At 40.3% G+C, this 24,609-nt stretch overlaps 4 protein-coding genes and 1 long non-coding RNA gene across 11 annotated transcripts; 2 read left to right on the forward strand and 3 right to left on the reverse strand.

Moving 5' to 3' along the window:
• Positions 1-9,491: 9,491 nt before the first annotated feature.
• LOC123470483 lies at positions 9,492-11,364 on the reverse strand. Of its 7 annotated transcripts, XR_006644149.1 has the most exons (6): positions 10,684-10,909; positions 10,554-10,607; positions 10,379-10,486; positions 10,056-10,177; positions 9,743-9,943; positions 9,495-9,679 (listed from the first exon to the last, which is right to left on the reverse strand). It is a non-coding gene; the product is annotated as an uncharacterized LOC123470483 (long non-coding RNA). The 7 variants fall into 7 exon arrangements; XR_006644152.1 differs by having other exon boundaries at positions 9,492-9,679; positions 9,743-10,257; positions 10,379-10,483; XR_006644151.1 differs by having other exon boundaries at positions 9,492-9,679; positions 9,743-10,257.
• A 1,253-nt stretch (positions 11,365-12,617) lies between these two features.
• LOC116919855 (RAB6-interacting golgin) lies at positions 12,618-14,168 on the forward strand. The gene is made up of 6 exons (XM_032925914.2): positions 12,618-12,780; positions 12,836-13,005; positions 13,073-13,398; positions 13,462-13,602; positions 13,662-13,860; positions 13,953-14,168. The coding sequence occupies exons 1-6, from the start codon at positions 12,702-12,704 to the stop codon at positions 13,986-13,988; spliced, it is 951 nt and encodes a 316-aa protein (XP_032781805.2). The 5' UTR covers positions 12,618-12,701; the 3' UTR covers positions 13,989-14,168.
• A 226-nt stretch (positions 14,169-14,394) lies between these two features.
• LOC116918487 lies at positions 14,395-16,772 on the reverse strand. The gene is made up of 2 exons (XM_045170757.1): positions 15,370-16,772; positions 14,395-15,295 (listed from the first exon to the last, which is right to left on the reverse strand). Exon 1 carries the CDS (start codon positions 16,345-16,347, stop codon positions 15,547-15,549), a length of 801 nt encoding a protein of 266 aa, XP_045026692.1. The 5' UTR covers positions 16,348-16,772; the 3' UTR covers positions 14,395-15,295; positions 15,370-15,546.
• LOC116919862 lies at positions 14,584-15,459 on the forward strand. The gene is made up of 2 exons (XM_032925923.2): positions 14,584-14,976; positions 15,045-15,459. Exons 1-2 carry the CDS (start codon positions 14,839-14,841, stop codon positions 15,213-15,215), a joined length of 309 nt encoding a protein of 102 aa, XP_032781814.2. The 5' UTR covers positions 14,584-14,838; the 3' UTR covers positions 15,216-15,459.
• A 146-nt stretch (positions 16,773-16,918) lies between the features above and the next one.
• Positions 16,919-24,603, reverse strand: LOC116919841 (chromodomain-helicase-DNA-binding protein Mi-2 homolog). Its single transcript, XM_032925892.2, has 10 exons — positions 24,446-24,603; positions 23,575-24,056; positions 23,085-23,508; positions 22,747-23,019; positions 20,305-22,682; positions 19,750-20,235; positions 19,428-19,658; positions 19,091-19,182; positions 17,826-19,027; positions 16,919-17,760 (listed from the first exon to the last, which is right to left on the reverse strand). The coding sequence occupies exons 1-10, from the start codon at positions 24,480-24,482 to the stop codon at positions 17,330-17,332; spliced, it is 6,036 nt and encodes a 2,011-aa protein (XP_032781783.2). The 5' UTR covers positions 24,483-24,603; the 3' UTR covers positions 16,919-17,329.
• Positions 24,604-24,609: the final 6 nt, after the last annotated feature.

A 24,609-nucleotide genomic window follows, 5' to 3' on the forward strand; every position in this document is an offset into this window, starting at 1 on the left:
CGGTATAAAACGCTGCCCTGATTCTGCGTTAGATGAGTCTCCATCGGGTGAGCTCCCGGAGCTAGGCTCCGTAGGGGTAGTTCCCTGGAGTCTTCAGACGCTCTCCGAGTTTGGTATGGTCATCCCTTATTGTTACTAGTTAAAAGTGAATAATTGTCTAGATTTAAGGTCATCACTACTTGTATTGATTTATGTTCATGTGACACAATACAAAGCCAGTGTGACAATTGGTGGAGATACAGTCCGTTACCCGTAAGTAACAAAATCGTGCTTTAAGTGTGACAATTGATGGAGATGCAGTCCGTTACCCGTAAGTAACGAAATTGTGCTGCTTTGTGGCAATTGTTGAAGACGCAGCTCGTTGCCTGAGAGTAAACGAAGTCGTGCTGCAGTCATCGTTAGCCGATGCCGAAGAGGACCAACCCACGGCTACCTAGTTGCCCAAGAGACCCCAGCCGACGATTACATCCGCTTCGAGAACTGTCAAGCGTTCCGGACCATTTGACCGAAGAAGCTGACAGTCGGGGAGAATCAGTCGAGACTGCAAGAGGCTTAGACTCGGATCCAGAAACCGAGATCGATTTGAGAGCGGCGACGAGTCCAGTTGTTCCGGCCGTGGGACAACAATTTGTAGTGCCATCAAGGCATATTGAGCAGCCGCAAAGACAAGCTATGGAAGGTGTCAGAAAATTTATTAGCTCACTGATATTCCGAAAAAGTTCGGAAGAAGTTGCGCACCAATTGATGGAGCGCTTTGAAGAATATTCTACCCACAACAGATGGGGTGATATTGGAAAAAAAAATAATTTTGAAAAGTATTTTGATGACGCCGCCAGGAGCTGGTTCAATTGTGCAAGGCTCCCGAACGAGTAAATGGTAAATCTCAAACGGCCGGAAGATATGCGATTGCAGCGCCTCTTTCATGGCCGAAGGCATTCGGTAAAAATTAAAAAAAAAAAAAAAAAAAAAAAAAAAAAAAAAGGGAAAATCCTTAAGACTATCCGGGAAATACAAGAAACATTTAAACAAGTAAGCGCAACCGGAAAGAAGAAAAACGAAGGAGTAAAAGTCCCTTATTTGCCAAGAGGACGCAAGCTGATTTTTTTAGTCTCATCAACCTTCGTGGATCGCAGAAGATTAGTACAGTCGGGTCGCCTGTCTTGAAGAAGGGGGACCTGTCGCGGGTGAAAAGGGATATTGGTTATCTCTTCGCAGAGATGAGTCATCCGCTCCTTGGACAAAGCTGCGATCGTGGTGAAGAAATTATCGGGAGAAGTCCGCTCCAAGAAAGATACGCAGATATGCAGTCCGGAAGGGGAGTAATTCGCGCGACGGTATAAAACGCTGCCCTGATTCTGCGTTAGATGAGTCTCCATCGGGTGAGCTCCCGGAGCTAGGCTCCGTAGGAGTAGTTCCCTGGAGTCTTCAGACGCTCTCCGAGTTTGGTATGGTCATCCCTTATTGTTATTAGTTAAAAGTGAATAATTGTCTAGATTTAAGGTCATCACTACTTGTATTGATTTATGTTCATGTGACACAATACAAAGCCAGTGCGACAATATCAAGCTCTCCCACCAACCCTGCTTTATACCAAGACCGTAAGCATACAAGGGCTTCGACGGTCTCGGGACGAAGATTCATTCTCGCAATTCCAAAGACTTGTACAGAACTTGAAAATTGAAATTGCTACTTGCTAGTCTAGGAATAGGAAACTAATGACGCATTGACGTTGACGGTTTTGACGCAGTGACGCTGACACGCCGTGATAGGCTGCCAGGCCCAGGCCGCCACACGCATGTAGATGTAGCGATATATACAGTCATGCGTGCAAGTTTCTTTAGCAGGCAAATGGGTCTATATCCTTTCATTTTGTTTGGACGGAAGGGATACTATGGTGCCTAGCATACCCTCGTTTTCTTTCCATTCTTTTCTTCCTCTACGTTTCAGTCAATTTTCCTGCTTTAAATGTTGCACCTTTTTCGCGGGTTGCAAAGAAAGAGAAATAGGAATAGCATAAAGGGGTACGGTAGGCACCAAACTATCCCCTCCATCAAAAAGAAATAGAAGGATATAGACCCATTTGCCTGCTAAAGAAACTTCCACGTATGACTGTATATGACAGGAGGACACAACAGTGAACTTGAACTAGCTTGAATGCTTGACTTGACCTAACACCTAACGTGTGTCCTGACTCCTGAGTCCTGAGCTGACCTGTTATTTGTCCTCTGTCAAGCCAGGTCCTTCAATGCCATCTGATGTCAGAATTTCTCGAAAAAAAAAATTCATGTTTCGACCTATTTCTTGAATTGGCGCCATGATGTCCACCATTTTCCAAGATGGCGGCGGGTTGACCCATTTACCCGTTTGAACCACCCATTACCTACCCATTTGAGAAATAGTCAAACGGTTTGGGTTGGGTTGGGTAATTTGTTGCGACGAACCGGGTCCGAGCCCTACTTATAGCAGAGTAATAGAATACTGGTGTAGCCACGGCCATGTTAACTCCCTCTCTCGGATTTTTTGCCAAAAGTTGTTGCCAATTTCGCGTATCGATTGTGAGAAAATGAGGCAAGATATCGATTTAAGTGTCCCATAACCGTAACTGCCACCTATGAATTGAGTTTTAAGGGTTGTTATTGTTTTAGCAACCCATATGTTTATACATACATTTTTTCACACTAATTAATTAAGCCACTTTTTGTTTACTTTCTGAAGTACAGATGACGAAAATGAGCGAAAACATAGCGAAAACGTAATACATCACAAGTTCACAACATAGCCGCTGTGGCGCTTTCGTTATGGGACAGAAAGACTTTCAGGCCAAAAAGGCAATGGGAGGGCCCGCCATAAGCGTGGCTACACCAGTATTCTATTACTCTCACACCAGTATTCTATTACTAGAGTAATATTATTACAATAAATATTAATATTAATTACTAGAGTAATAGAATACTGGTGAAGCCACGGCCATGTTAACTCCCCCTCTCGGAATTTTTCCCAAAAGTTGTTGCCAATTTCGCGTATCGATTGTGAGAAAATGAGGCAAGATATCGATTTAAGTGTCCCATAACCGTAACTGCCACCTATGAATTGAGTTTTAAGGATTGTTATTTAAAATCGTAGACTTTTACTTTTTTCACACTAATTAATTAAGCCACTTTTTTTTTACTTTCTGAAGTACAGACGACGAAAATGAATGAAAACATAGCGAAAACGTAATACATCACAAGTTCACAACACAGCCGCTGTGGCGCTTTCGTTATGGGACAGAAAGACTTTCAGGCCAAAAAGGCAATGGGATGGCCCGCCATAAGCGTGGCTACACCAGTTTTCTATCTATTACTCTGCTTATAGCATGCTTATTAGCTTATAGACCTCTTGCAGAATGCGGATAGCAGGATTGCTGTAGTCCGGCAACGTTGCTATCCACCATCTTAGGAAAACCACACCCTTTTTTAACAGTCTCTTATGGGATTATTGTTTATAGTTGAATTATTTCTAAAGTGGTTAGTGATAGAAAATAATAACTAGACACAAGGTAATAGGGTCATTCCGCTGAAATTGAATTAATTCTGGCGCTCGACATCACCGATTTTTTTAATTTTTTTACAGTGTATTCATTGTGTTGGTATAAAATTTTCTGTAAAGGGAAAAATTTTTCCCGTTTACCAAATTCGAAATAAAAAATCTAAAAGATTCAGTTTTTTTTTATTTTAAAAATGCTTTTTTTTCTTAAAATTGTAATTGTCACCTCTTCCTTTTGCGCTACAGGGTTAAAAAGTAGTGAAAAGATAGAGAATTTTTTTCTCTTTTTAATGATCTATTTGGATCGGGAATTTTTCGAAAATAAAGTTAGGTAATTGGGGTTTAAACATTTTTTTTTTAAATGAGCCTAGCGGAAATATGTTAGCTTCGATTTTTATTTTTTTTTCACTCATCGATAGATCTCGAGTATGCGCATTCTTTTGTAAAAATTTTGAGTCTTACCCGTTTCCCGTTTATTATTTATAAATTTTCAAAGTTTTTATTATTCGCCCTATCTCTTACACGGAGAACCTGTTCATGGTCATAGGGTCGTCTCTAGAGACTTTCGATTGGCAACCGCTCAGGGTTGCTGGGTAAAGGCGCGAGGTTTGAATTAGCTTTCGTAAATATATATGATTAAACGCAAACAAATTTTTGTTAAAATCCATCCGCCATACGGTTTGTATATTTAACAGAAATTTCATTATATTCTTCTTGGTTAATTTTTAAAATGCGGGGTAGGCGGGTAGTATGACAAAGAGAATCAATTTTCAATAGAACACTATGCAGTGACACCATGGCAAAATCATTCGTTGGTTTGTACCCTCTCATGAAGCCTGACTCACCATCAGGGGACATGAATTTAATTTTAAATTCGTTGTTTTCTTCATCAACTGTACAGATTTGCGCAATATACCATAAACCGTTATCTTCATATATACAAGCAATAAAATCATTAACATGACATGTTTCAAATGTGAAAGTGCTTTGATCAGGCAGTACATCACATACTTTAAAGTCTGAATCCATTCCAGAAAGGGGAGAAGCTTTAAGCTGGAAGGAATTAAGCGGAACATAGCAATGAAGAGAGCGGGTTCCCTGAACTACGGAAGCTTGATCCATCCTCCTCTCAATTGTAGCCGCATTACTTTGAACGGAATGGGAACTCACATAAAAGGTCTTTATATCGACATTCTCCGTTGCCCAATTAAAAAGTTGTTCAGGGGAAGTTATGTGATTGTTGCTGTGTCGTTGCAGGCTAGCTAATCTAGCTAAACGTTTCAATGTGCCCCCAATGCCGTCACAGGCACTTTTGCCATGACATGACGCAAAAAAATGCCATTCGGCCATCAAACCAAAATCTGCTTCATGGCTGCACAAATTAGCAAAATTCTTTTTGTTTTTGTATTGGCTGGCTGCTCCATCGGTAAAGTAAATCACTTTTTTCAATAGAGGATTGATTGATTTCAAGTGAGTCAGAACCGGTCGCAGAAACGCGTGAACGGCAAGCGTGTCATGCGTCGAATGGTCACTTATTACGCAAAGAGGCACGTTAAAAGCAGAACCATTTTCATTTTTCATGTATGCCATAAATGGCAGTAAAGTTGCGCTATCGTTCATCCAATAATAGCCCTGAATAGCATCTTGAATTATAAATGCGAAATTTTCCGAAAAATCACTTACTAGTACGCAAGAATCGATGCCGACGTTTGCCTTGCTCTGAGCGAAAAAAGAGCTCTGAGAGCGCGCGATATAGTGATGCTTTGTTAAATTACTAATTAATTTAACGAGTGATTCAATGAATTCTTCTTTTTCTTCCGTGATCGTTTCAAGTTTGCTGCCATCAGTCTGTGTCCATTTCTTATATATAATTTGTTCCTCTTCTTCATCTGATAAGTCACTGAGAAATTGGCGCAAAATTTCCGTCCCGGGTCATTCCGCTGAAATTGAATTAATTCTGGCGCTCGACATCACCGATTTTTTTAATTTTTTTACAGTGTATTCATTGTGTTGGTATAAAATTTTCTGTAAAGGGAAAAATTTTTCCCGTTTACCAAATTCGAAATAAAAAATCTAAAAGATTCAGTTTTTTTTTATTTTAAAAATGCTTTTTTTTCTTAAAATTGTAATTGTCACCTCTTCCTTTTGCGCTACAGGGTTAAAAAGTAGTGAAAAGATAGAGAATTTTTTTCTCTTTTAATGATCTATTTGGATCGGGGAATTTTTGAAAATAAAGTTAGGTAATTGGGGTTTAAACATTTTTTTTTAAATGAGCCTAGCGGAAATATGTTAGCTTCGATTTTATTTTTGTTTTCAGTCATCGATAGATCTCGAGTATGCGCATTTTTTTGTAAAAATTTTTAGTCTTACCCGTTTCCCGTTTATTATTTATAAATTTTCAAAGTTTTTATTATTCGCCCTATCTCTTACACGGAGAACCTGTTCATGGTCATAGGGTCGTCTCTAGAGACTTGTGATCGTCAACCGCTCAGGGTTTCCGAGTAAAAGCGCGGGGTTGGAATGTAACCAGCGGATGGTTCAAATGCAAAAAATCAAGCTTGTTTGCGGTCTTAGATGGTTACCCAATTCTCTTTGATTATGCCGTCGCCTATTACTTTTGGCAAGGAAGTTCTTCAGTCTCCTGTTGGTTTTTGTCTTGAGATGTTTCTCTTTAGTTCTGTGTCGATATGGGAGAAAATCAAAAACTTCCGAATTGTTGCGTTGGAAATATTTTTCATAATCGCGATTGCCATCAGCTAATTCATACGACAAAAAAATCCAACGCCTTGATTAGTGATTTGCCATTGACTGATCAACGTGTGATTAAATTGCGCGTTCAGTCCGAGAACATTGAAACAATTTGTGCTCATCATTATTACGTGTTTTTTATTCACTATGCGAACGCGCAAAAAATAAAAAGTGTTGTGATCCTTTTGATAAACACAATAAAAAGACGAGTAAGGGTATTCAAGTTATAAGTATTGAACTAAGTGATTTCGTCATAAAAGCTACGGGAAATATTCGTCTGATTCCTGGTAAAAAACTCTGCCCGCGATGTTACAAACAGGCGAAAGATTTTAATTCGATTGACGAAAACAGTGAGCCGCATTATCCCGAATGTGTTGATGACGAATTTAGTGTGAACATAACCCCCGAAAAGTAATAAGTGCCCTGGTGGATGCATCTTTTATAAGCCCAGTCGCAAATCTCAACAGGTGTTCTAAAAAAAGGCGCTTGAATCTTTTTGAGAAAGTCATTGACTCCGTTAAACGGAATGTTATGACTGAATCAGACGATTCTCCTATCTTCAAAGTAGAAGATTATTCGCGATTGATGAGCGAACTTCGTGAGAAGGTAAAAGTTTTCTCCGCAAAGAGATTAATTGGGATTAAAATTCGAGCGTTATGTATTAACTGTATCGTTTGTCTACATTTCAGATACACTCGGCATCAAATTCCAAAGAGCAATATTCTTTATTGACCTTGGCACCGTCAAGCTGGACACAATCTCAAACTGCTTCATATTTTGGCGTGAGTTTGCGTGCCGCTGCTAAGGCATCCGCTCTTTATCGTGAGAATGGTATTTTACCTAAAGCTGAAGGTGGTAACAAGCGTAAAGGCGGTCTAACAGAAGGTAAGACGATTACTTGCTTTATACGCTTCTTTTATTAATATAAAAATAATAATAAAAAATACTTTGCATTAATTATAGATGACGAAAAGAGAATTGTGGAGTTCTATACGTCGGACGAGTTCAGTAGGCAACTGCCTGGTATGAAAAACGTTAAGAGCGTAAAACAAGCAGACGGAAAACGACTTAATGTTCAAAAACGGTTATTGTTGGTTAACATCGATGAACTACATCGAGATTACAAAAAGAAACTAACTTCTGATGGATTGAGAGCCTTTGGATTGTCGGTATTTGCGTCGTTAAGGCCGCCGAATGTTATCACCGTGGGATCAAGCGGTACGCATTCCGTATGCGTATGCGTCTATCACCAGAACGTCAAATTAAGATTGGCTGCAATTCATATAATTGACGAGCGATACTACTTTATGGACAAATTAGTCTGCAACGTTTACAACAAGGTTTATCAATTATTTTTTAAATTATTGTTTTCAAAGTTCTATATTTTTTCTTTTTTTATAATAGGACTGTATGATGACACGTTGCGCATCTTGTCCTGGGACGGAAATTTTGCGCCAATTTCTCAGTGACTTATCAGATGAAGAAGAGGAACAAATTATATATAAGAAATGGACACAGACTGATGGCAGCAAACTTGAAACGATCACGGAAGAAAAAGAAGAATTCATTGAATCACTCGTTAAATTAATTAGTAATTTAACAAAGCATCACTATATCGCGCGCTCTCAGAGCTCTTTTTTCGCTCAGAGCAAGGCAAACGTCGGCATCGATTCTTGCGTACTAGTAAGTGATTTTTCGGAAAATTTCGCATTTATAATTCAAGATGCTATTCAGGGCTATTATTGGATGAACGATAGCGCAACTTTACTGCCATTTATGGCATACATGAAAAATGAAAATGGTTCTGCTTTTAACGTGCCTCTTTGCGTAATAAGTGACCATTCGACGCATGACACGCTTGCCGTTCACGCGTTTCTGCGACCGGTTCTGACTCACTTGAAATCAATCAATCCTCTATTGAAAAAAGTGATTTACTTTACCGATGGAGCAGCCAGCCAATACAAAAACAAAAAGAATTTTGCTAATTTGTGCAGCCATGAAGCAGATTTTGGTTTGATGGCCGAATGGCATTTTTTTGCGTCATGTCATGGCAAAAGTGCCTGTGACGGCATTGGGGGCACATTGAAACGTTTAGCTAGATTAGCTAGCCTGCAACGACACAGCAACAATCACATAACTTCCCCTGAACAACTTTTTAATTGGGCAACGGAGAATGTCGATATAAAGACCTTTTATGTGAGTTCCCATTCCGTTCAAAGTAATGCGGCTACAATTGAGAGGAGGATGGATCAAGCTTCCGTAGTTCAGGGAACCCGCTCTCTTCATTGCTATGTTCCGCTTAATTCCTTCCAGCTTAAAGCTTCTCCCCTTTCTGGAATGGATTCAGACTTTAAAGTATGTGATGTACTGCCTGATCAAAGCACTTTCACATTTGAAACATGTCATGTTAATGATTTTATTGCTTGTATATATGAAGATAACGGTTTATGGTATATTGCGCAAATCTGTACAGTTGATGAAGAAAACAACGAATTTAAAATTAAATTCATGTCCCCTGATGGTGAGTCAGGCTTCATGAGAGGGTACAAACCAACGAATGATTTTGCCATGGTGTCACTGCATAGTGTTCTATTGAAAATTGATTCTCTTTGTCATACTACCCGCCTACCCCGCATTTTAAAAATTAACCAAGAAGAATATAATGAAATTTCTGTTAAATATACAAACCGTATGGCGGATGGATTTTAACAAAAATTTGTTTGCGTTTAATCATATATATTTACGAAAGCTAATTCAAACCTCGCGCCTTTACCCAGCAACCCTGAGCGGTTGCCAATCGAAAGTCTCTAGAGACGACCCTATGACCATGAACAGGTTCTCCGTGTAAGAGATAGGGCGAATAATAAAAACTTTGAAAATTTATAAATAATAAACGGGAAACGGGTAAGACTCAAAATTTTTACAAAAGAATGCGCATACTCGAGATCTATCGATGAGTGAAAAAAATAAAAATCGAAGCTAACATATTTCCGCTAGGCTCATTTAAAAAAAAATGTTTAAACCCCAATTACCTAACTTTATTTTCGAAAAATTCCCGATCCAAATAGATCATTAAAAAGAGAAAAAATTCTCTATCTTTTCACTACTTTTTAACCCTGTAGCGCAAAAGGAAGAGGTGACAATTACAATTTTAAGAAAAAAAAGCATTTTTAAAATAAAAAAAAACTGAATCTTTTAGATTTTTTATTTCGAATTTGGTAAACGGGAAAAATTTTTCCCTTTACAGAAAATTTTATACCAACACAATGAATACACTGTAAAAAAATTAAAAAAATCGGTGATGTCGAGCGCCAGAATTAATTCAATTTCAGCGGAATGACCCCTGTTTCTCCCACACAACATTCTTTTCCCCATGAATAGAACCAATTATTGATCAATAAGATACCTAAAAGATACAAACTATAATAGTAATGATGCAGCAAATACTCATACTATTTTTTCTTCTTACCAGGCTTCAGCATCACTCAGAGGATGACCAACATCAATGTTTCTTTTTACTTTCTTTGCAAGACACTTGTTGGTTTCAGACATCAATGCCTCTAATATTCCTGTCCACACAAAGCAGGAAAAGCTTCTTGGCTCAAGGGTCATCTCAAGCAAGTCCAAAGTCATAAACTTCCGAGAGAAGAATTTTTTGTACCGTCTAATACTATAAATAATAAAAATTTAGCTAATATCAACATGCCATAGAGTTGTATGTTAAAGCAAACTGCAAACTAAAAATACTGTTGATAGGTTTTTTTATGCCTATTTATACAAACCAGCATTGTGTAGTTCAGGATAGAAGGGCAGAAATTCTCAATATTTTCCATTGGAATGTTTTCTCTTGGATTGGTGTATTCACGATGCACACTGTGTGTAAAGCTGCTGATAGTGACCATACCTGAAGAAACACATTAATAATGAAGGTGTGTGCAAAAGCAGAATCCTTGTGGTTGGCATGGAGATATGGCAAATTTATATCTAGTCGAAGAAAAACCATGGATATAAATTTAAAAATAACAGTAATTAAAATGCAACATGTGATAAACAAAAGATACGCTCAAAAAGTCTAAACTATTCTCAGATAGAATGTGTTGTTTACCGCTGACTAATTATATGGTTGCAATTGCACTGTTTGTTTGTCTCGAGTCACATGTAACTCATTCCACGGTTGGAGATGCAAGATTAATTGTCGAAGGAAAAAATACTGCTAAAACCAAACAAAATCAAATTATTGAACATGTAAAACTAAACAAAAAAACTTCCATGATTTTTACCTGTATGACGATGCTCGGCGATTCCTTCTTGAGGCACTCAAGGACTTCACCTAGCTGCCAACAAAGTGAGACATTATGGCATGACTAATTGGATAATGCCTTAAATATCTTTATTAATCAATAAGCTCACCAACGGAGCTTTGTTATTGTGCAACGCTCATCGAGGTGCAAACACGCGTACACTTCCAACGTGCGTGTCGAGATCTCGTCAAGTTGTCATTCATTAACTATACAATGCTGTTCGAAATCGGCCTAACAATCGATCGATAAATTCAATATGTTGTAGACTCCTCCTCCCTTGAAGGCGTCGTTTATCGAAATCGCTACATGGCAGTACAAGTTTTTTATTTGTTTGCTAAATAAACGGACAACTATCGAAAAAGAGTTGTCTATTAAAAAGTGGATCAAACGGCGTTCCGTAGTTGCCCCTTTTTATGTAGACGACCATGATCGAAACAATGGAGCTCACACGGCCTGTGAAAAAACCTGACCGTTGCCGGGCGACGCACAAAGCCTTGCCTTGAAAAATAACTTCGCGGCCTGATTTTTCCCTATCTTCATGACCGACGTGCCATCTCTCTGAAAAAAAATCTCCAGAAATGTCGAGTCGCTCTTAGATTGCTCCGCATTACTTTATTGTTGAGCCGATAATTGACAGAACCCCTTCGTTAATCTCCGCGTTATCTCCTCTACAACACGACGTCAAGTTTTGCGACGCAGCATCTAAAATAAGAAAACGTATAAAGGATACGTACGAGACCCTGAAATCGACTCGAGTTGGCTGACTAAACTGCTCCACACTCCTTCGTCGTTCAGTCGATAAAAACGGGGACTCGACCGGGAGCTGCTGCGTTATTTCCTCTACAAATGGAGACCAATCTCAGCGGCACAGCATCTAAAAAAAAAAAAACGAATGAAAGATTAGTGCGGACACCCCTGAAATTGCCGCGCCATCTCTGGGGTAAAGTCTCAGAAAAAGTGACGGTCGATCCACCGGTCGTTGTAGAAGGGTAAGGGTGCCTGTATCAGGGGGTTGGGAAATGCGAGTTTTGATAGAATAGACCAAGATCGGATGCTGAGTTGCCAAGGCTGAATTCCGACCTGGGGTATTTTTCCTCTCGGGCCCTATAGGAGGGAAATGAAAAATAATATATTTAATTAAGTTTTAGTTAGTTTTATTACAAAATCTTTTGGAATCGTGTACTATACCTCTGTGCTGATATAATACAAAAAATTTTATCTCCAAAAAAGCTGTTATTTTTCCAGGAAACTTTTTGAAAGGTACTTGTTTACAATGTACCGTAGCAGACGTAAAGTGATTGACTGTGACTAGTGACTGTAGTGTCAAACTGTTTTCGTTTTTTATGTCATGGGTAGTGTAGTTTGTGATGTCAGTAATGAGTTATTTGACACAATTAGTCTTTTTAAGTTATCTGATTATGCTAAAGGATTTATTCATAAGGAAAAAGAAATTTACTTAGAAAAACGTCTGCTTCTTGTTCTACAGTTGTAATACGGGGAGGGGGGGGGGGGTGTTGTGGAAAGGTAAACAAGTACCTTTCAAAAAGTTTCCTGGAAAAATAACAGCTTTTTTGGAGATAAAATTTTTTGTATTATATCAGCACAGAGGTATAGTACACGATTCCAAAAGATTTTGTAATAAAACTAACTACAACTTAATTAAATATATTATTTTTCATTTCCCTCCTATAGGGCCCGAGAGGAAAAATACCCCAGGTCGGAATTCAGCCTTGGCAACTCAGCATCCGATCTTGGTCTATCCCTATCGGGAAACTGAAATCATGGCAACTGTCTCGTTTTTGCAGTCAAAACAAACAAAAAAAAAGTTGCATGCTTTTTTTTGTTTGTATTTTGCAAGTAAAAACTATGCCATCTAGTGCTCATAAGGAATTTTTATTTTTTGGGCTACCGGGGGGGTGCCTCTTTTTTGTGGAGGATACTGTACGTGGAGACCATGTTGGTTTTACTTCCATAGTTCGATGGACCTTTCCTTTTTTTATATCATGCCATCTAGCGATCAAATTTGCAAGAAAAAGCTTCTACATTTGCCGCTAGAGGGCTTCGTACATACGTGTCAAAATAAAACGGAAGGTAAATAAACTTTCAAGTTGCAAACCTAAAATCTAAATGGAGACACCGTGGTCAGGATTTTCGCCCGCAGATCAAGCGAAGATAAAATCTGAACTGGATGATGCCGAAAGGCTAAGTAATAATTTCTTATTTAGTTTTGAAGAATTTTTATTAATTTAAAAGACCTTTAGAGAATGACCTGCAAGATGCCGACATCACTGAGAACAAGGAAGTAAAATCACCATCTTTGTCGAAGAAATCTAAAGTAAATTCAAAGAAAACACCACATTTTTTAAACATGAGTGCCCACCACACAGATGGTCTACCTGCTGAGGCATTATTCTTAACCAAAACCAAACAGGTTCTTTTAAAATGAGAGCTAATGCACCATAATAGGTTTGAACTAATTCATCTCCTTATGCTACCAGGAAAAAGGATCTGAATCTCCAGTTCATGTAAAGCTAAGAATCTTAGAAGATAGGCCTACATCATTTGAAATAATGGAGACTGTACCACAAGAAAATGAAACTGTGTTTACAGGAGAACAAGCTAACCTTGAGACACAGGATGTCAACCATCAAGTTGATGAGTCACCTTGCTCACAGTCACCTAATTCTGCATTGCCAGTTGATTTGCTTCAGAATGGAGGAAAAAAGAATCTGGTTAACCTAGATGAATTCGAAAAGAAGCAAAAACTTATTGAGGAACAAAACCGTCTGAAAAAACAAATGTTGGCAAAAGCTTTAGCACTGAGGTTTGCATTAGCATTATGTTCATAAAATATACTGCATTTCATTTTTTAGCCAACATTATTTAGGAAAATGAAGACTCAGACTGAAGCGTTGAAGTTACAACAAATTCAAGAAGAGCTATCTAAACTTGATGCAAATCTGAGCAATGATGTTTGCATCCTGAGAAGCCATATTGAAATGGCAAGTGTGGAGCTTGCAGAAGCTGAGTAATAAATAAAGAAATTCAGTTGAACTTGGTTGAACTGTCTACTCCATGTTCAATTAGGAAACGCTACATGAAAGCGGAGCACGAGTTCGTGGAAGCTAAGCAGCTACTTTTTAGCAAAAGAGAGCGCAAAGATCTGTTGACTGAGCATCTTTGCACTATTATCGAGCAAAATGAGATGAGAAAAGCGCGTCGTCTGACAGATTTAATGATTCAGTTAGACGATGAAGAATATCGAGCAGAACCATCTGTGCAACAGGTAATGATTGTCGGGGTACCCAGCTCGCAAGCTTGATACAATTTGTAAGTCATAGTTTTGAAGAATGATACTAATTCTGCGAATTCTCTCAGCTTATAGATCCAGTGAAGACAAGCGATAATGTTTGAAATTATGTATGCAGCTTTAAGAATCTCTTCTCTACTCGTGCCTTACTTAAATTGCCTTTTTAACGAATCTTTCTCTTGCATCGCAACGACCAGAGGAATCATTGTTACCATAATAACTTTTGATTATATTTACATTTTATTGCACATCTCATTTAATAAGATACAGAATGAACCACCAAAGAATTTGTGATTTTCCCTCATTGAAGTTATTTAAAATTTGCCCCATCAGTTTTCCTTTTGCGAAAAAATTTTGAATTGCAACTTTACAAAGAACGCAGGAACAATCGCTTTGCACATGTTACTACGAAGACCTTCAGTGTCATAGTTAATTTCGTACACAAAGCGTAGCATATGTGTTATAGCACACGATTTCCTTAACTACGGTTGGATTATTGGTTTTTGTAACTTGTTTCGAATGATTAAATCTTTCCCCACAAATGAAGTTCCATTAGATTCTGTATGGGCTTGGGTGATAAAACTGAATCTGTGCTGGTTGATACATTTCTAAAGATGATGTGGTTTTATGTTTACTGCGTCGAAACCATGGTGACCGATCTGCCTAACTGTCTGGTTACGGAACAATACGTTGGTAACCTAACATAGTATCCCAAACCTGTTCTTTAATTCACGAGTTCACTGAATATGAAAGTTTCCGAGTAATGCATTCACCAACTTCCCCAACTAGCAGTCTTTGTTTTCGATTATTTTGTTGATGCTGGCCAATGCCCGTGTTTCCTCGGCAACCAACTAAGAGTGGGCAGCTATATAATGACAGTGCGAGAGCGCAATAACCAATAATCTTGAATCTACCTCCGCCTTAACTGTACGGTTTTGTCAAACTTTGACTGAAATGGACCACGGCAAGGATCATCATGGGAGCCATAATGTTGCAACTCAGCATGGTAAAAAGAACTACGAATCAGCGGACTCGAAGCAGCATCAGGCCGAGGAGAACCAAGCTCCCCGTTCTGGTTTTCAGTTGGGACAGGTAAATATAAATAGCAAAAGAAAACTTACTTTTCTTAATACTACACAAGGTATTGTTGAACGAAGTAGACGGCCACAGGATACGGAACCAATAAAGCTTCTGAACTCTCGTCATTTGGCAACACCAAAGACTTTGAAGATCTAGAAGCCGAGTCCCGCAGCAACAGCGGACATGACAGTGAGGAGCACGCCGAGCGTGACCTCGAAGACGATAAAAATCACCATCACACAAAGAAGTAGGAAGGATCAGCGAATGGTGATTTTCAGCCTAATGTTTTAACAAGTCTCTCATCATCTCTGTCACATTTTGTTCAATATTTCTGTAGTCCATAGAAAGAGTTACATAAACTTCTCTTCTTTATTATTGTTTGAAATCACACATGATTTGACTTACCGGTCAAAAGGAGGTTCCAATGGATGTTAGAAGCACTACTCTTTGTTGTTTCATTCACAATTAACAAATAAAGGGAGCAAAATAACTTTAGCTAGAATTGAACTTGTTGTTTATTTACTATGAGGTATTTGATGCTCAGACAAACGTAGGGAATAACGTCAAATTCTGGCAGAATTTTCATGTATTACAATACATTTTCGCGAAGGACTTGTGCTGGTTATATCCCCAGTATGAGACCTTGTCAACTATTTCGTCTGCCTGTTGTGATTTGCAGATAAAATTATGCTTTTTAGCCAAAGCCAAATTCCAACGGACAAGATTCCAACAGCCATTAGTGCCTCCTTGTGTCATACTACGCAAGCCATTGTTTCCATATAATTTCTCTATGTAGTATGTTGTCTCGGTCGAGTTGTTTTCCTGGTCAGCCGTCCACATTTCTTGATTTTCGGCGAAATTTTTCTGGATATCACACCCATTTTCTGCAAAGACCTGGATCGTCTTTAAAACAACCTCTTCTCTGTTGTGGGAAAAAAACGAAGCAAGTCTTGCGTACATATGTGGCCCTCCAAATATAACTGTTTCGTTTAGCCATAAAGTGAGCTGCTCTTCTTCTGCGTTATTTCGGACGTTTAAATAACAGTCAATTTCCTTTTCCTCCTGACTGCTGTTGAACATTAATAGTGATGTATTATGTAGTTCACAAATCCGGTGAGCGTTCTCATATGTTTCTTTTTCCTTGTAAAAATCATATCGATAACCTTGCGAAAGATAGTCGACAGAGAATGCTTTGTTTGGTGGCACGTAAGGCGTTGGTCTGTAATACTCCATAAGACCGGTTTGTGTAACAATCAGAGCCGCGATGCAACCACCAATGAAGCCAAAAGTAATAACGCCTACGAGGACACATGTCCATGAACGGTCATCCATACAGCATGCACATCGGGTATCATGTGATGCAATGCTATCATTTTTAGTCATCTTGGAACGCGGGCACGATTCAGCGTCTAGAAGAAGTTCTTATTCGGGCAAAGCGACAGTGGTGGTTCCAAGACAAGGATATAGGGACAACCACCCGTAAACGAATGATTTCTAACCTCCTAAACCTGTATACTTCGCGCATTATCGGTAGATTTGTCACTGCCCAAGACGTCTTTCACACGCGCAATATCAATATGAGCTTTTTCGCTTTTATTTCAATAGAGCGTTTCATTAAAATCAAACAAATAATGCATGGATTTTGCTAGTAAAATAGTGTACGGTTACAGTCAGTCACTAATTAGGAAAGCTTCCAATTCTGTTGATCTTTTTTATTCATAGCATGAAGTCGGTATTCTTGATTTAATGCTCACCTATAAACTACCTTAGTTCTTTCATTCTGAACCTGATTCGGGTACCGGAGGAGACTGACCGGTACATAAAAGGGCATACAAAAATCAAATTTTTATTGCATTTGGGCCGATCCAGGACAACGTTAACGGCTATTGACACCCAGCTTTTCTGAACAGATTTAGTATAACACGACGTCCTAATTCCTTTAGGACAGCTAAGGTTGAAGATTCATTAGTTTTATTCTTACGATCCGCAGATATGAAGGTTATCATTTAAGGAAGTCAACGCTTTGCCAACACAAATGGAACAATCATGTAAAACAGAGAACATGGTTTGAATGAATCCGGACACAATGGCAAAATTGGGGAAAAATGTAGTGAAAAGAATTAAAGTCATAAATACAGTGAAAGAAGCAGCGATTACGAGAGTCAAATCAAAAAAACGTTGGTGGGAGAAGAGGGAAGAGGGCGGGGTATTCAGCAGAAAAAGACAGCACAATCGTCAGGGTAGAGGGCAGGAATGTTTTGAGCAGCCAATCAACTCCTTTGAGGGGAAATAAAAATGGAAGATTAAGGGTGAGTGTGAGTTATGCAAGATATACTATTTAAAAAAAAAGCCATTAAAGAAACATCTATTTGCTATCAGAACCAGGAGGAGAAGTTCCAGGGAATGCTGCCTGGGGGACTCCAGCTGCTGCAGCAGCTGCAGCAGCCGCCGCTGCAGCGGTCATGGCCAAATTTGATGTGGAAGTCTGGCCAGGGAGCGTGAACTGTGGCCGGAAATTGGCCAGGTTAAGCCCTGTGAAAGGTATCTGGCCGCCGGTCAAGCCCGGTGGGAAGTGGTTACCAAAAGCAGCTTGGGCTTGCTGTTGGGCGGCTTGTTGGCTTGCAGAGGTAGCCAGACGAGACAAAATGGACCGTTCAGACATCTGAAGGCGCTGTGCCACAGGAGGGATTCTCGCCAAAGTGGCAGGGAGACGAGAGACATCGGATTTCATGTCCGAAAGAAGCTCTTCCAGTTGATTGAGAACCTTATGCAGTACCGCATTCGCTGGTTTGTTTCCTAGGAAAATAATGGCAATGTTACAAAACTCATGTTGTCAGCCTGACTTAAATGGTAATTCTTACCTGCAAGACTTTCCTTGGACAGGTGTTGATGGGATTCAGCCAGACATTCTACTTCAGCGAAGCGGGCATTAAGTGCCATGGCAGGGTGAGTCGAATCTTGCGTCAGATTGAGGTACGCGGCTCTTCGGAGTTGCTCTTCAATGACCAATGCCTGCTCTAACAACTTGAAGCGACGTGCCAGAAATTTATTTTTTATTTCCAAGAAATTGCCTTTACCGACGTCCATCTTGAATGGTTCGTTAATGATCGCATAACGGACATCGTTTTGTATATCTTGCCATCTTCCATAACCATGTGTAACAATACCGGCCAAAAGCCAATAGTCATGGCGTCGGTGCCAAATCTCGTATTCCCTGCCCGGAACGGCTGCTTTCTCTTCATTCTGCCATAAGGTGTGTAATTCGGTGAAGCCTCCATCTGCAATGTTGAACATGAATTTGCGTTTGCTCCGCTCTTCTTTGGCAAGCTCCCGTTCCTTTGCCTTCTCTTCCGCCGACTTCTCTTCTTTAACAACCACTACCTTTTCGATCTCCACCTCGGGTGATTCAGCTTTTTCTTCCATTTTGGGTTCTTTCTTAATCTTTTCTTCAGTTTTGCTATCCTTTTTGCTTTCGTCTTCTACTTTAATGGTCTTTGAATTTTCATCATCGATTTCCATGGACTCAGTCTGTTCAGACTTTGGCGCCTCATCCTCTTTCTTTTCCCTTTCGGTAACATGATTTGATTTTTCTTCGCTTTCTTTTTTAAAATCTGTTTCTTTTTTGTCATCTGGATCTGTTTTGCCTTCCCCATCCTTTTTCTTGGTTTCTTCATTTGTGGCTATAGTTGTGGGAGATGGGCACGCTGTTGATGGTGCTGAAACGGCTGGCGTAGCAGAACTACTTTCGCCTGATGGGGCATGAGACGTTGTCATTTTATCCTCTATGGCTTTATCCTTGGCAGCCACCAGCTCGGCGGCCCGAGCCGCGACTTCTGGCATGCTATAAAAGCCGTTTATGTGTTCGAATTCATGCACTTTCTTACGAATCAGCGACATGACACCAATTCGAGTTAAAACATGTTGACGGTTTAGACCCTCTCGTGGTACTCCGTCGGCGAAGGTTTCCGCATTATCAGCACCAGGCTCACAAAGATGGCGCATAAAGAGTGAAACATACGCCTTGAAATTACGTTCAGATTTGCCTCGCAAATCCCGCACCAACCTGCGTGATACAACAAAGGAAGTTAACGAACGAATCTTATTCATAACTCTAATGAAAAATTACCATTGTGTGTTGAAGGCATCTTGCGGAGGCATTCCGTAACGCATGACCGCATTCAAGAAAGCCTTGCGCTGACGAGCGTTGAACCCTAGTACCTGTCATCGTAGAATATGAAATTTAATTCCACGATCAAACAGCTTGTAAATAGTGCCAAAGTGAAGGCGAGAGCCTTTAGCGTTAATTATGACTCAAATATAACACTCCATGATCTCGCCAAATTATTTTTTATAGCCCAAAAATAGCTCGGCTGCAGCTTTGTTCTTAAACACAACCGAGATTTTTCTTTTTTTACATTCAAGGGCAAAAATGCGTGACACCTATAAAGGGGGATTTTTTTTACCTCCATGTTACCACCAACTCTGGCTAGGAGAGGTGGCAAAGGACGATCTTTCTCATCACGACGTTCGGTGCCCTTGCGCCGACGACCACGACCAGGTTCATCTCCCCGATCGTCAAAATCGTCATCTTCTTTATCATCATCGGATGCCCCTGAAAAATCCGAGTTGTAGTCCGACACATTTTCTTGCCACGAAGTATCGTCCCGTCCCTCGACACCGTCATTGTAGTTGACCTTCGGAAAAAATGGCGATAAACAATTCACGATTGAACATAATCATACACCGCAAAATATTACTATGTAAAATACTACAAGATTTATTCACCTGTTTTCGGACACGTTTTCCTTTACCCAAAGATCTTGCCAAATCCTCTTGCTGTTGTTCGTAGTGGTGACGAAGAAGTTTCTCCCAGTAGGCAGGATCGGTATTTTCTGCTTCTTGTTTGATAATCTCCGTATCCTGCTCCTCTTCATCATCACCTTCTTTCGTGACATAAGATGCTACCTTGAAAGAGGACAAGTAATCGTTGGCCCAGCTCTCTTTTTGCTCTATGCCCTCATTAGAGCGATCGACCAGCTGATTGATAGCCTCATCGTCATAATGGATGGCTTCGTCTTCTTTGCCTTCTTCTTCCTTAAAAAGCTCTTCCGTACCAAATCGTAGGATATCGTCAAGTTCTTGTTTAGAAAAAGTTCCCTTGGCTCCCATTCCAGGACGGACAACCAAATGCGTCAACATCATCTTTTTTTTTGCTACCTGAGTTACCCTTTCTTCTACCGAGTTTCGTGTTACAAATCGGTAAATCATGACCTGTTAGAAAAGAATAGAAATAAAGGTATGATTATTTTTGCACATTTGATGAGGAAATAATGAAGACACCTTGTTAGCTTGTCCAATACGATGAGCTCGAGAAAAGGCCTGGATATCGTTATGAGGATTCCAGTCTGAATCATAGATTACGACAGTATCTGCCGTTGCCAAGTTGATACCCAAGCCACCTGCTCGGGTAGACAGTAAAAAGACAAACTGGGGAGCTCCTGGCGCATTGAAGCGATCGATGGCATCCTGGCGTAAGGTACCAGTGATACCACCATCAATGCGCTCGTATTTGTACTGCTCTCCCTCTAAGAAGTCTTCTAAAATGTCCAACATTTTAGTCATTTGAGAGAAGATCAGGACACGATGTCCTTGTTCTTTTAGAACACGAAGCATTTTTGACAGTAGGACGAGCTTTCCAGACGCTTTGACTAACGCAGTAGTCTCATACATGCCATTTTGTAAACAGGGAGCTTCTTGGGATGCAACTGGGAAAAGGTACGGATGGTTGCAGCACTTCTTCAAATCCATCATAATGTTGAGCAAAGACACTTGTTGGCCGCCCGTTCGGGAATTTAGAGCTTCAAAGTTACGTGTCAGAACGTATTTGTAGTACTTCTTCTGCATCGGCGACAATTCAACTCGAACGATGAATTCAGATTTCGTTGGCATATTTTTCAACACGTCAGCCTTCAGACGACGCAACATGTGCGGACCTAACATATCGTGCAGTCGTTTAACTTGCTCTTCCTTCGCCAAGTCGGCAAACTCGTTCGTGAAGGCCAACAAATCATTGAATTTATCTGGACAAAGAAAGTTGAGCAAATGAAACAATTCCTCCAAATTGTTTTGCAATGGCGTTCCCGTCAGAAGAAGTTTGTAGCGAAGGTTATAGCTGTTAAGGATGCGGAAAAACTTGGACTGATTGTTCTTTAAACGATGAGCTTCATCGACGACTAAAACCGCCCATTCAAGTGAGTTTAAGAGAGCCGCATCAATCGACACCAATTCATAGCTGGTTAAAAGAACATGGAACTTGACCGAACTAGTGCGGATTTTGCAAGCTTTATTGCCTCCCCGGACGGCGCCTTCTTCAAAGGAAAGTTCATGTTCGCGAATGACCACGCGAGAGTCTTTGTCTCCGACATAAGTTACAACGTAAAAGTCGGGAGCCCATGTTTCAAATTCTCGTTCCCAGTTGATGATGGTTGACAAAGGTACTGCCACCAAAAACGGTCCACGGCAGTGTCCTTCCTTGTACAAAGAATAAAGGAAAGTGATGGTTTGAATAGTTTTCCCCAGACCCATTTCATCGGCCAGAATAGTATCAGTGCCTTGGCCCCACGAGTAGCGCAACCAGTTCAAGCCTTCCATTTGATAAGGATGTAATGCCATACCCGACGCATCAATATAATCAGGCTGTCGTTCCCATTTCCGACTTAGATTACTACTTGGCTTCTCAGGTGGTGGATTATAGCGACGAGGTGTTTCACGCTCTTCCTCAACGGCTGCCTCCTTTGATTTGCCCTTTTTGTGTGATTTTCCCTTGCTCTTTTTCTTTGCTGGTGTGTCTACTCCGCAAGCAACTCGAAGATCGAAATACTCTTCAATCCCTCGTTTAAGTCCAGGTATTTCCACTTCTGGGCCTTCCTCTTCCCAGGAAGCCATATCGTAATTCAATTCTCTCCATTTAACAAGATATTGTGTGCGATTGTCACGCAGAGTACGGTGATTAATAACGCGATGGACAACCAGCCATTCCGGTCGAATTCCATAACGGTAAAAACGATTTTCCAAGTCCATTTCTTCAAAACCTTCAATTCGTTTCTTCTGCCATTTGCGAGACGAGTTAACTGCTTCTTTTTCTCCTTCACCCTTTTCCTTTTCTTTCTCTTTCTCTTTTCCCTTTCTTACTTTCTGGGCGGCAGCTTCTTCTTCAGCTTCGAGAGCTTCGTCAAGATCCACTTCTTCACAATCTAACTTTGGTGGTTCTTCCATATCAACTTTTCTTATGTAATATCGATACATGGCTCCATGGAAGACCTCTAATTGTAACTCAGAAATCCATGAACAATGCCAATACGATTTTTCGTGCCATTTGACGAAAAATTCTCGTAGACGTGGCGGTGTCTTGCGAGGGGTAGCTTCAGCTGTTTCTACTTTATCCTTGGCAGGTTCTTCCTTAGTCTCAACCCAGCGCCATGTAAGAATCTTGCTCACCTTGTATGGTAAGGGTTTTGCAGAACAACGGGGGCACTTCCAATCACCATCCGGAATTTCGGATAACGGGGGATTCAGGCAAAACGTGTGGTAGGCAGACGTGCATGAGTCGCAACACAGCAACTCACCCCCATCTTTACACACACGACAGAATTCACTATGTTCATCATCATCTGCTGCATTCCTGCCAGCTTTCTCGGTGACGGTACTAGCCGTGATTCCTATAAGTAGGGAAAAACGAATTATCAACCACGAAAAGCTAAGGTTCTTCATCGCCAATTATACCTTCTCCTTCACAATGCGGGCACGACCATCTTCCCTCTGGAGCTTCTTCCAACTCTGGATCAAAACAAACCAAATGGTAAGCTCTTGGACAGGTATCACACAAGATGATTTCTCCCCCTTGCTGACAAACTTCACAGTAATCTTGATGATCGGTTTCATACCCGTCACCCTCTTCAGATGGAAATTTAGCAGTAGTACGAGTCTTTTTCTTTTTCTTGTTTTTGTCACCGATTTTCGTTTTTGCCTTTTTACGAGGAACGGCGGCTACTTGGCCTGTAAAGAAGACATTATTAAGCAAAGAATAAATTGAATATTTCAGACCATTATGTTAACACTACCTTTAGATTCTTCCACAACTTTGGAAGCCTCTTCAGCTTCTTTAAGCATTTGTTCGAATTCTGCATCAGAATCCTTTTCATCAGCACTGAAGTCATCTGAGCTAGTTCTCTTACGTTTGCCCAGTTTAATTTTTATAGTTGGAACTTTTCCTTTTTTCCCTGCAACCACGTTTCCGCCTTTAGTTGGCTTTCTACTGCGCTTTTTGCGTCCTTTCTCGGCAAATTCATCGTCTTCATCTTCATCATCTTCGGGAAGTTCAGGCTCTTCTCGGCCCGATGCCGCACTGCGTGAGCTACGCAATGGCCGACTCGTGCTAGCTTCAACAGCTTCTTCTTCTGGAGGTGTATCATTACCTGCAGGGAGAGTAGCAGAAAATTCTCTCCACTTGGCCGAGACAAGCATCATGAGCTTTGACATGGGGACCTTTTTGACAAATTATTGGTTTGACAGTTAAATCTTTAAAACAAAATAAGGTTTGTTCAAAAATACCTTTGGGTTTTCTTTCTGGATCAATGGTCGAACATGCTGCTGGAAAAGTTTGCAATTGTTAAGATTTTGAAATTCTGGACTTTCATAATCAATCTCCACGTCTTGAAGCCCAAAGTTTGAGCAGACTTCTTCAACACTTGGCATGTCTGTAGCCACTACATTTTGAGCAGAGGCTGCCTTTGAAGCTTTTGGTTTCTTTTTTGAAACCGGTTCATCCACAGGCTGTTCTTCTTCTGCCTCACTGGGTTCAGCACTTTCAACTTTCTTTTTCTTTTTCTTCTTTTTGCTCTTCTTATCTTCATTACGGGACTTGTGCTTTTTAGATTTTTTCTTCTTTTTCCCTCCACCAGTCTCTGGGTCAAAGTCATCGTCGTCATCTTTTTCAACGCCATCTGAATCCATCATGGATTGATCTTCATCTTCATAACCACCTCCCTTGACAATCTCGTCCTCTTCGCCTTCCCCACCATCACTGTCTTCACCTGCAAAATGACGTGAAGCCATATTCACAACCGGCTATTCTCAGTTCAGCACTCACTTAAACCGCTTGATCGATTCGACAAGTCAAACACTAAGAAATGTAAAGAAAACTCGAATCCAAAATTCTTCCCCAATACTTATTGAAAATAAATAAAACGCTCGATTTCCATGCAACGTACTACGAAGTACGAACTCTCCTAAGCGGCGTTTCGCATGTTGAAGAGCCAAGAATGGCTTACAAAGGCCAGTGCACCCCAAAACGAAGCCCTCCCTCCCTCTCTCTGTAAGTTCTTTTTTTTTTTTTTTTTTTAATATCTTTTTTTTAAAACAAATGATCGATTTCAAAACTTGACAATCTGATACGTTTAAATAAACAAAACATCATCTTTACCTGCTTTATGAGTTGATTCCCGATCGAAAGAGGCCATGGAAGGGTATATTTATAAAAACTCCAACTACCATCAAGTTAAAGGAAAATAAAGTAGAAAACTCGAGCGGTGTACCAGCAAACCCCACCAGAATCACAAAACAAGCACTCTCTGCACCGTTCGGGGG

The sequence above is a fragment of the Daphnia magna genome, linkage group LG3, assembly GCF_020631705.1.
Source record: "Daphnia magna isolate NIES linkage group LG3, ASM2063170v1.1, whole genome shotgun sequence".
Lineage (NCBI taxonomy): Eukaryota > Metazoa > Arthropoda > Branchiopoda > Diplostraca > Daphniidae > Daphnia > Daphnia magna.